At 43.2% G+C, this 12034-nt stretch overlaps 1 protein-coding gene across 1 annotated transcript in view; it reads right to left on the reverse strand.

The window, feature by feature from the left end:
- Nucleotides 1–12034, reverse strand: part of SPHKAP (SPHK1 interactor, AKAP domain containing) — a 155806-nt gene that overhangs the window by 24245 nt on the left and 119527 nt on the right. The window contains exons 6-7 of the mRNA XM_047773686.1: nucleotides 9776–10031; nucleotides 4385–8165 (exon numbers count right to left, since the gene is read on the reverse strand). Coding sequence (XP_047629642.1) covers nucleotides 4385–8165; nucleotides 9776–10031 — 4037 coding nt within the window. The remainder of the gene's footprint in view (nucleotides 1–4384; nucleotides 8166–9775; nucleotides 10032–12034) is intronic.

Below are 12034 nucleotides of genomic sequence, written 5' to 3' on the forward strand. Positions count from 1 at the left end.
ATGTTTTCAACCCATTTGGGTAAATACCAAGGAGCATAATTGCTAGATCATATGGTAAAAGTATGTTTATTTTTGTAAGAAATTGCCAAACTGTAATCCACAGTGGCTGTACCATTTTTGCATTCCCCCCAGCAATGAATATGAGTCCCTCTTGCTCCACATACTCACCAGCATTTAGTATTGTCAGTATTTTGGATTTTGGCCATTCTCATAGGTGTATAGTGGTATCACACTATTTTTTAAACTTGCAATTGCCTAATGACATATGATGCTGAGCATTTTTTCATAAGCTTATTTGCCATCCATATATCTTATTGGATGGGGAGTCTGTTCAGTCTCACTTCCTGGTTTCCCCTGGCCTTTAGGAAATGAACTTTCAGATTATTGAGAATGACATGTGCCTCAAGGACAGGTCAGAATCAGGTTTTTTGTTTGTTTCTTTTCAGGGTTGGGCCCGAGGCACATGGAAGTTCCCAGGCTAGGGGGTCAAATCCAAGCTGTAGCTGCATTATATGCCACAGCCATAGCAATGCCAGATCTGAGCGGCATCTATGACCTACACCACAGTTTGTGGCAACGCTGGATCCTTAACCCACTGAGTGAAGCCAGGGATTAAACCTGCATCCTCATGGACACTGTTGGATTCTTAACTTGCTGAGCCACAATGGGAACTCTAGAATCAACATTAACTTACGGCTTTTGTTTCCAGATTCTTCCATTTTCTGTCTTTGAGATTTTCATTAAGACGATGAAATTATTAAGCTCACCCCTATGTTTAAAATAACATTTATTTTTCTTAATCCAGATGACTAGGAAATTCATCGTGGGGAGAATTTTTCAGTCAAGGTAGGAAATTGTAATGCTAGAGATACAAGTCCTTCAATTCTATTTTTCACTTCATTGGCACCGTTTCTCTCTACCTTCAAGTTTCCTCTCAAATACCAACATCCTATCTTAAGCATCCACTTCCTCTAACCAGTTACTCTCTACCTCGTTACTCTTTTTATTACCCTCTCATTCCACTCTACAAAAATCTTTTATTCCAAAGGGATTTCCCATGCATGTTGTCTGTCTCTCCTACTGGTGTGTAGCAGCCATGGAAACAGGCACTAAATCTCTACTTTCTTCTGTGTTTGCAGCCCCAGAGACAGGGGGCATCACAGATGAACATGTAAATATTTATTGGATGAATAATTTTTTTCTTGAAGCAAATATAGAAGAATACACAACAAAAAGCATATTTCGAAATATTATATTCGAGCATTCAAGTGAATGTTCAGAATTCTCAGTTTGGTGTTTATACCTTGGGGTCTCAAATTATCCAAAAGGTAGATAATTGCTTCTTGATCATCTCAGAGAGGGCAGCTGAGTTAAGAACTCATGTTAGCTCACCAATAGGATCCTGTTTTCCCAGGATTCAAGAACTAGACTATCCTAAATCATTTAAACTCTTTATCACTGAAGGATATTCTGGTATCTGGACAAATGTGAGAACCTAAAATAAAACAGGTATTTCTATTTGGCCCTGATTTCCATGATAAATTCTTAAGTTTCAAGTAAAAAAAAAGTAAGAAAGCAATTTTTATTTCAGTGTGTTGTGCCCTTATGAAGTTTTTAGTAAGAATGATGAAGATGTCCCTCAGAGAGGAGCCTAAAAATATCTTCAGGATAAGACACTTCCCTGCTTCTAAACAATCCAAAGTACCTAGGTCATCTCCCTCCCTCTTGTGTATAAATGGGTAGAGAAAGTCTTTCACGGGGAATTGAGTTCCATATTTAGCCCCTTTGACACATCAAATCCCCTAACAAAAATTCTGAGCTTAGAAAATGTGATCTAAATCTGACTAATATCCCCCTTTGCAAGTCCTGGGAATTCTCCAGTTTTAATAAAATTCTCACACTGTTCCTAATAGGTTTCTCTTGGGAAAAAGAGCTCCTGGAATTAAGGCAACCATATACCTTAACCCCGACAACCTCAACCATAAAGCAATGTTTACTGAGCGCTTGGAATGGGCTAGACACTGAGGTAAGAGCTTTGTATACACTTCTTTAAGTAAACTTTAAGAATCGCCTCATGGTGTAATGATTACTTTTATCCTCCTTTACACAGGTGAGAACACTGATGTGGCGATGAGGGAACATGCTTAGAGTGCGGATGCAAAGATATTTAGTGGAGTCCATGTTCACTGACAATTCTTTACATTGTTCCGCAACCATATTCAAAGCTTAGTCCTTATATTTTGGAAAAAGATGAAGCTATCAAATTTCTAAGGCTGATGATTCCACACACTTTTTCTCTTTCATTGTTGTAAACTCAAATAAGAGATCCACCTCATGAGAAAATATGTGCTTGGGTCATTATAAATTTGCCAGGAACACAAACTAAATTGAGTTGAAGATTTTATTCATACATATTTTCCATTTTTTTTGAAAGTCCCAAATTGTACCTATTTTAAACATATTTGTGACATTTAACTCAAAATTGTACAGTTAATGTTATTGAACCTCAGTGCCAAACACTATTTGATTTGAGCCATGAATCTTGAACTGCAAGTTCATGAATGGTCCCCAGCTAGGTAATCTGCCTTCGCTAAATATCTCGGTTGTATTCAAGGAGACTCCAAGTCAGACACTTGGAGTCTAAAGCAAATGTTTTCCATTTTCATGTACCTCAAGTTAAGGTAATTCTAAAAAAAATTACGCATTGGTTTTGTTTCTTCAACTCTTTAAGCACATTTAAAAACTTGTAATACTCCATTGTTTTCTGAAGATGGTGAATACTAAAGGGATGTGTGGTTCTCCTGTGAAACTTTGATAAGTATTGTCCGTAGCTGGAGAATTACTGTTATATAAGAGCCTGTGGAGTTCCTGTTGTAGTGCAGTGGAAATGAATCTGACTAGCAACCATGAGGTCGCAGGTTCAATCCCTGGCCTCACTCAGTGGGTTAAGGGTCTGGCGTTGCCATGAGCTGTGGTGTAGGTCGCAGACGTGGCTCGGATCCCATGTTGCTGTGGCCGTGGAGTATGACAGAGGCTATAGCTCTGATTGGACCCCTAGCCTGGGAACCTCCATATGCCGAGAGTGCGGCCCTGAAAAGCAAAAAAAAAAAAAAAAAAAAGAATCTGTCTTCTTAGTCAACTTGGCCTATATGTCATTTGGTTTAAGCTCATGTTCTTTTGCTCCTTTGTTTTCATGCATTCTTCCCACTGCATTCTTCTAGGACCTCATCCAACTGGAAAGCTAAGTTCTCAGCCCTGAGTAGCTAAGAAGGACACATGCACGTGCACCCAGACCTCCCACAACCTGTACCTTAAAAAGATGCTTAATTTATTTTTTTAAGGTACTTTACAGTGATGGGAAGCCTTCGTACCTGAAGACAGATCCCTTTTGGTTTGGACAGATCCCTTTTGGGAAGGTACTGGGAACTTTTGAGAGCTGATAAAATCTGAGGAAGCTGTGTTCAACTCATGCATCGCAATTAACCTTTTGAAAATCACAAGTGTTTGTACAATAAGTGCATGTGTCTGAAAAGACTATGCAAACTCTTTCTCAATTTATGCTTTCCAAGGCCAGTTGATTGGTTTTTGTCTTTGTTTCCTTCAGCAGTTTTTTAAAACCTTAACTGTGGAACCCCAATTTTTAAATGATACAGTGGTCTCATATTTAGGAACCCTATGTATTTGCCACAGAAAATGGGTGCTGTAAAAGGAACTGACACTTCTTTAAGCAGCCTGAGAGAAATAATTACCTTGCCTCAAATTCAAAATACACTGTCACCTACATTACAATTTTCTGGAAAAGAACTCCTGAAATAACAACACTCCAGTATTACTTTGCACCGATGCTACCATGATTATAAGGCGCATCTGAAGGGCCAGCAGCGTGGGAGGCAGTGTCCTTGCAAAGATTTTTAGAAGGAGACAAAAAAGAAAAGCCTGAAAGGAGAGACCCCAGAGAAAACGGATATCAAAATATTTAATGTCAGATTCCAATATTAAAATTTATTTAAATTTACCTTTTTTTTTTAAATGGACAAGTTAAGGTAATTTTCTTTTCTTTCTTTTCTTCTTCTTCTTTTTTTTTTGCTTGAAAATTGCCATGAATTAATTTCAAAAGGTAGCATGCAAGGGGGGGCGGCTAATTTTAATGGAGGCAAATGACACTTCCTTTCTTCTGTTATGTACATACATTTAATATGTTTTCGAAATTTTAAAAAATTACTTCCATCTTTCTATTAGAAGGCCTATGAACTCAGGGAGGTCATTTCGTTTCTCAGGAATTCAGTTCTTGAATCAATAAATCCCTGAGCTACAGCTTACATACTAATTAAGATGCAAACTCTGGTCCCAGACACCCTGTCTGTCTAGGAGACCATGCACTCACCTAGGGTTCTGGTGGGCACTCACAGCCGCTTCTCCACCCCTCCTCGCATCTGGGACTTTTTCTTCTTTCAACCGGTCGGCTTCTTCTAGGGGGCTGCTTTTGGAAAGGACGCGTTCAGAAAGAACGGGTTCGGCTTCTCCAACACCATCTTCTCTCTGATCTGTTTCAATCTGAATTAAAGGCACTTCCCTTGAGCAAAGCGATCGCCTGGTGTGGCTTGGAGGGACAGCCTCCTGGCAGAAGGACGTTTCCTTTTTAGAATCTAAACTGTGGCGATTTGTCAGAAGAGCCGTTTTGCTGGGTGATGACGTCGGGGGATGCTGGCTTTCCGTGATGGAATTTTTCCTCGGGTAATCAGCGGACTCCTGAACCAGAAGAGTGGATCCACTTTGCACTCCGGCCAGAGCTAATCCACTCACACCCTTCTCCACCTGTGAGGCAGCGCCACCAGAAGCCGGCTCAGCCTGGGCAGCCTGGGTGTCATCCGCTATAATTTTGTTCTTCCGCATGAGGGCCTCGATGGAGTTTGCCCACGTCTCGTGGATTAGCATGTTTGTGATCTGGTCTACTCCCCCTCTTCGATACAAGCAAGAGTCGGATTTGCAGAGACCCGAGGAGGAAGCACCGCTGACAGGCTGCACACTGAGGAAGTCTTGCTGGCCGTTTTGAGCAAAGCTGTCTAAGGAGTTGGCTTTGATGGGCACGTTCACCGTCAGCCGGGCGCCCAGGGCTCTGCTGTCGGGCACAGATGACTGTCTGTAACACAACGGGGATCGCAGAGACGGTGACAGCAAACCGGTGGTCCAGTCTTGGCTGCCTCGTCTGGAGGAGGGGTTGTCTCTGCTTTCTCGTTCCAGGTCCCTCAGCATGTACCTGTAGAACTCCTCAGTGATGCTTTCGGTGCTGGATTGTTTCGAGGGACAGCTTGGCCTCACACTGAGATGCTCGCTTTTCCGGCAGGCCTGTTGCATAGCTGAGTTGAGAATGCTGCTGGCATTCTTGCCCGCGTAGTAATCCAGCAGTAACTCAAAGCCTCTTCCTTCATTTTCCATCTGGTTCACCATGAACCTGGAAAACTCATCCGTGATGCTCTCACAGCTGGACTGCTTGGAGACGGAGCTGGCCCTGCTAACGGGCTGACTGAGGGTACTCATTAAACCCAGGCTGTTTACGTAGGCCCTGGCATTGGAATCCTCCTCTGGGATGCTTTCACAGCTGGAGGCCTTCAGCCTGTGCCACCTGTCTCCACTGAGCAACCGGCTCCGGGAATGGCTCTGGGCTTGCCAGACCCCGTCCACCACGGAAAACTCGGTGAGGTTCATGATCTTGGCTGCCACCTCGTTTGCAAAAACACTGACAGAATCTGGGATGTCCTCAAGGTTCATGGATTCGTCCACCACTCTGTTCATCAGCTTCTCTTTCAGCTCCGGGTGCTCATCTGTTTTCCTCTTGATCTCGCTGAGTCGCGGTGGCTTGTGTTTCCTCGCAGTGGCCCCATTGGCCTGGCTCTCCTTCTTCCTCTTCAAGGATCGGCAGGAGATGCTTGGGGTAACCAAAAACTCATTCCCTCTTTTCCATGCACAGAACCAGGGTTGTTTTCCATTGGAGTTGTCAAGGCAAATCGCTGCGATTTCAGTTGCCATGGAGACAATAGTCTCTGCTAATTCTTCTGCGAAGTCTGCAATGCAGTATATGTCTGCGTGTGTTGCCTGTAGCATGGATTGAGCAGGAGGCCTCAAATCATTCTCTAACAAAGCCAGGTTAACTTGAACTTCATTGTTTAGAGGTGAGGCACCCTTGTTCTTTTCTTGGGCATCTGAATTGATGCTGTCCTCAGAGTCCTGGGAACTGCTACTGTTTTTACCAATTGTTGGTGCCATTCCTCCTTCTGAAGGGGCTCTGCATTCATTCCCACTGTGGCTGGGGGGTTGATGTGGGTTTTTTGTATCGACTCCCACTGTTCCTTTCAAGTTTATTTCCTTGGAGGATATTTTAGCAGGCAGTCTGGGACTACAGGACGATTGAGATTGCAGTGTAGGGTTCTGGAAAAGGCCTGGCTTCACCAGCCCTTGGCTATCTTGCTTCAGATGCCAGTTGTCTACGAAATCATCACCAGCAAGACTGTTGCTATGCAGGTTGCTAAGTGGATGGCCACTGGAGTATTCAGTGGCTTTTGTCCATTTGCAGTCAATGGCTTGATCAGTTGGCTGGAAGTCTAGTTCCATTTCTTTCCATTGAATGGTCTCTTTAGACAGGAAGGTGGGCCATTCTCCAAACTGCGCAAGGTGGCTCATCTTCTTGAACGTGAAGCATATCACATTGAAGAGCAGCTGATTTGTACTTTCCATTAAGGTGCCCAGGATTTCAGAGGAATGCCTGTCATTGCTGGGGTCAATTAATTTCTTCTTCTGGTGGACTTCGTCAATGGAATGTTTCAGGATAACATTGGACAGGGTCTGGGCCAGTTCATTCCCAAGGATGTTTTCTGAGCGCAAGGTCTGAGGCTTTGAAACAGTTTCTATGATTCTGCTGTTCACTGATTCCATGAGGTCTCCAATGCTGCTGTAGTTATTAGGTCTCGTTAAGACCAGAGCGGCCTCCTTGAGCAATGCCTCTGCAATGGCTTCATTTCCCAGCTCCATGCTCTTCCCTGCCACTAAATCGCCCAGTGGGGGGATTGCAACAGAGGCCTCAGCTGCAGACAGGAAGCCACTTGAAGCCACAGGATGCTTCATGTCTCCTGGTTCACCCAGGCCACAGACAGCAACAGCACTCGCCACCTGAGTCATGCCACATAAAGCAGATGGAAAGGAGTATTCCCTGATGGAGGGTTCCTGGAGTACTTGGGATGCTTGAGTTTGCACTAGTTCACTGCCTCCCAGGGGATGGTTTGAAATGAACGATTCTTGCTCCATTTTGAGTCTTTCTGTGGCCTGCGGACTGGAAATGGTTCCGATCACAGTGGCTGCACAAGCTAATGCTACTTCGAGAGCACTCTGGGGGGGTCGGCTGGAGTTCTCTCCAGAGAAGATGGCTGAGGTTTCAACAGTGACTTCTGTCTCGGGCCATGAGGAGATACCTGGCTCAGGGCCGACGTCACTGCCGTCTGGACTCTGAACAATGACGATTTTGGGGAGCTCATTCCATGACCGAGGGAACACAGTATCTTTTGTGGAACATCCACTGGGGAGCAGAGCACTTCCTGCAGAAACACAGGCTGCAGATTCCTGGGGGAGGGTGGGCTGAGACTGAGATAACCGAATAAATGCATCTTGCAGCACGGATTCTGCTAAATTCGTCGCATACTCGCCTGTTGTGGCTTCTCCATCTTGCACAGGAAGAAGAGAGGTTGTGCTGCCTTGATGGTCTCCTGGGTCTAAACTGCTCTCATGTTCAGAGAACGTACCACCCGCAGAAGGTCCATCTTTCTTAACCATCCTTGAGAAACAAGCATCACGTGGAAGATGTAGTCCCTGTGATTTTCCCTCTTGACCTTGAAAATTTTCTGGAGAATAGTAGTTTGGGGTTGATCTCTCGTTCCTCACAGCTTCACCTTTCCACTCTGATGGACTGGCTGAGGGGTCTAGACTCTGCAAAGTGGTATCTTCTGCCACTTTCCCCAGAGAGCCTTCTGTTTTAATCAGTGGTGTCTGATATTTGCTAATGTATTTGTCTTCCAACGTATAAAGTGACTTTTGCTTGTAATGCCCTTCCTCCTGAGTGGCTTCTTTTGGCTTTTTATTTTCCAAAACATTGGATGAGACATTTATATTTTCATAACCTAGTGAAGAGAAAATGAGGACCACTATTATTTTTTTAATTTTTTCCTTTTTTTTTTGGCTGCCATGTGGCATAAGGAACTCCTGGGCCAGGGATCAAATCCAAGCGGCAGTTGTGACCTAAACCACAGCTGTGGCAATGCTGGATTCTTAACCCACTGTGCCAGGTTGGGGATCGAACCTGCGTCCAAGGCTCCCAAGATGCCACTGATCCCATTGCACCACAGCAGGAACTTCCCACTGTTATTTTTTAGATAGCAGGTTCCAATGAGTCTAAAATAACATTTGCTTCCTAAAAATGCCTTAAAACATCAGGTGTCTTTTTTTTTTTTTTTTTGAAAACAGCACTTTTAATGTTTCTTCAAGAAGAATGAATCAGAAAAGGCTTTTGAGTTTTGTCATGGATGGCCACTTAACAAAACGGTTTTCAATTCTGGGCTACAAATATTAGGCAAGGGCTAGGGTTGGAGAGGGCATTTGGGGGCTGAGGGCTGGTCACCAGGCTTCTGGGAGAAAATAACCCAGACAGTTGTGTCTTGTACCTTCCTAGTGGCTATAGAGGGAGGAGGCAGGATGTTCAGGCCACCTAAAGAGTGGATCTTGTTGAAAGAGTTACTCTGAAGTTGGCCTAGAACTTGCCCCAAGGAGGGTGGCAACAGCATCTGGGAGGTTCCTTCCAGATGGAGAAGAAAACACCCACTGTTCACTGAGCTTTATAAGTGAGTTAAAAGAAAGAATGAGTAAATGAATGCTAAGCACATTCCTGGGTTATTTCTTTCGTCCTTACAACAATAATAGACAAGTATAATAAACATATATGGCTAAATATAGCAAACATATATAGTTAAATATTATAAATATAATAGTGCCAAGGACCCTGTGATACTCCCAAATTATAGGTAAGGAAACTGGGGCTCAGGAAGAGGAGATGGGCGTTCCCATTGTGGCTTATTGGTTAATGAACCCAACTAGCATCCATGAGGTTGCAGGTTCAAGCCCTGGCCTCACCCAGTGAGTGAAGGATCCAGCGTTGCTGTGAGCTGTGGTGTAGGTCACAGACTCGGCTTGGATCTGGCATTGCTGTGGCTGTGGCGTAGGCTGGCAGATACAACTCCGATTTGACCCCTAGACTAGGAACCTCCATATGCTGTGGGTGTGGCCCTAAAAAGACAAAAAGGCAAACAAACAAACAAAACAAAACAAAAAAAGAGGAGATAACTGGCCTCAGGTTTCACAGCCTCAAAGAGGATGGGTTTCAGGCCAGTCTAACTCAGCTTCCACTAATAGATGGCTTTAATGGAAAGCTTGGGGAAGTTAACTTTCCTCCAAGTGACAGGCAGGAGGATTTTGTTTGAAAACACAAAGATTTCCTTTGGCATCCCTAAGGCACCATTAGGGAGAACCAGGCCACCTAGCCATTAAGTCTGTTAAAGTGCATCAGTCAGCAGGCCCACTAATGTTTTCTTATCCTCTCTACCTCCCTAGACTCAGTAAGGGAAGGTTGTGATGAGTCAGCCAAACATGCCCTGAAACATTCCTGAAATTTCACCCGGACATTTTTATAGGGTGACTCATTTCAGGATGCACATTCCTTTTATTGGAAAGTTCTCACCATTCCTATATTCTTCCACCTCGCTTTCCTCCTCCAAGTGCTCAGATGCGGTGAGAAAGTCTTCCTCAATTGAAGACAAGGAACAGTTTGTGTCATCCTCCACTTTCAGGACATTCGTTTCCAGGTGGAGTTGCCGCTCCTGCACCAGTTCCAGACCAATCAAAAATTTGTTGATTTCAAAGATGATGCAGTTGGTACTGTTTGGTCTGTTCCCTCTTGCACACTGGACCAAACAGATATCTGACAGCCAAGGACACTAAAAGTAGAGAGAGAAAAAAGGCATTTGTTAAAAGAGAAAGTATAAAGTGATTGCTTCTGACCTTTCTTCTTCTGTCAGTCTCTCTCGTTCAAATATTTGGAATATCTTTTGGGTTTATGCTGAAGAACTGCTTGAAAAAAAAAAATTCATATGATGCTTGGGAACACAGGGTACCAACCAGAAAGTTTGACTTAGTGGAAAACAGACTAGTTATATCACGTATTTTTGTTCTTTCCCATCAAAGCAAAAATTGCACTGGACAAAATTTAGTAGGCACAGAAGATCTTATTCAAAGGTATTAAAATAGGAGAGGCCAAAACTGGTTTGGAACACTACTCCACTGAAACAAAAGACAATCAATAGGGATTTTAAGAGCTGGTATAGGAGGTTTTAAGTCCATCTGTGTTTGCTAAAGAGAAATAAACTTTCTTACATCTCCGTGGCTGGAGGTAGTTTTGAAGATTGGAGCAAAGCGCCCACAGAAGTCAGGCCGCCACACTTTAACAAATACAGAGACATGAAACTTCTTTGATGGTTACATTTCAAAGAGATGGGTCCTGGATCCTTGAGAAAGACCTTCTTGGGTTGTAAAACTGGCATAAGTCTCTTCGAACGATTTACATCTCAATGGGGAAGAGAAATAATTTATAATAAGTTTTCAAAAGCAAATGTTCTGAGAAAGTGAAGGGTCAGGGCCTCGGATCAGCAAGAAGGCTGTCTAAAGTTTAATTAGGCTGAGGGGAAGGTTTAAGGCTGTCTTGGGTGCTTCTCTTGATGAAATTGAGTCCCAGGTTCTCAGACCAATATCTTTTCCAACCTTGGTGATATTCAGTAAAAAAACAGTTTTTCAGGTGGACTGTTCTAACAACCATGGTTATATATTTTATCATTTGCAGCCCTCCTTTGAAGAAGCAGCCAAAAATAAGATCTTAAGAAATCCACTGGAAATGGATGAATTCTCTCTAAAGGATGGCTGGATGGGGACAGCAGTGAAGGGGGGCTCAAATTATTAGATGTGTCCCACTGAGATCTTGTTGATTCTGTTACATTTTTAGGGGGACAAACCATCTCCCCAGTCTCCACTACATATTTTCACTATTCACAGTGTTACTCATTAGAGCAATAAAACACTTTCAATCATCTATGCAGATTGCCAGGAAATCACAGGCGTGTCCTGTGCATTGGGCCTTTAATCTTTGTAACAGGAACAATATAGCAATTTGCAGTAATTTTTTAGGAGAACATTCTTTGAATGGAAACAATAATAATTAGTGGTCAGGAGGAAGTGAAATAAACAGATCTCAAAGTGGAATTTGAAATGTGTGGGGAAATAATTTATGTCTAAAACTTCACTTTATAAAAAGGATTATTTAAATCATATGCTTATCTGTGGTTGGAGTTAATGAGGTTTAGAATTCTTTTTTTTTTTTTATCACTGTTTTTGTGTTTTCAGGGCTGCACCGGTGGCATATGGAGGTTCCCAGGCTAGGGGTCCAATCAGAGCTGCAGCTGCCGGCCTACACCACAGACACAGAAACGGTGGATCCAAGGCACATCTGCAACCTACCCCACAGCTCATGGCAACACCAGATCCTCAACCCACCAAGTGAGGCCAGGGATCGAACTCACATCCTCCTGGATACTAGTCGGGTCTGTTAATTGCTGAGCCACGATGGGAACTCCCATTTCGGAATTCTTGAGGCTGAATGCACACATATGCAATGGTAAGTACATGTATATGCAGAGGAATGCGCCACATAGACATCCAGAGTGGATCTCTGAGAGTGGAATACGTTTTTCTGACATGAATATCATTTGTCAATCTCTTGATTGAATAATACAATTAGACTAATTCTAGGGCAGATGATTATGAAATGAAAATTTTAATCATTCTTCAAGGAATTCAAGGAAATATAGTTTGACTATGTGCTTATGTCTATTATCAGAGAATATGATCCTTAACCTTGCTTTTCACCATGCTGGTTGTGTACTGGCAGCCT

The sequence above is a fragment of the Phacochoerus africanus genome, chromosome 3, assembly GCF_016906955.1.
Source record: "Phacochoerus africanus isolate WHEZ1 chromosome 3, ROS_Pafr_v1, whole genome shotgun sequence".
Lineage (NCBI taxonomy): Eukaryota > Metazoa > Chordata > Mammalia > Artiodactyla > Suidae > Phacochoerus > Phacochoerus africanus.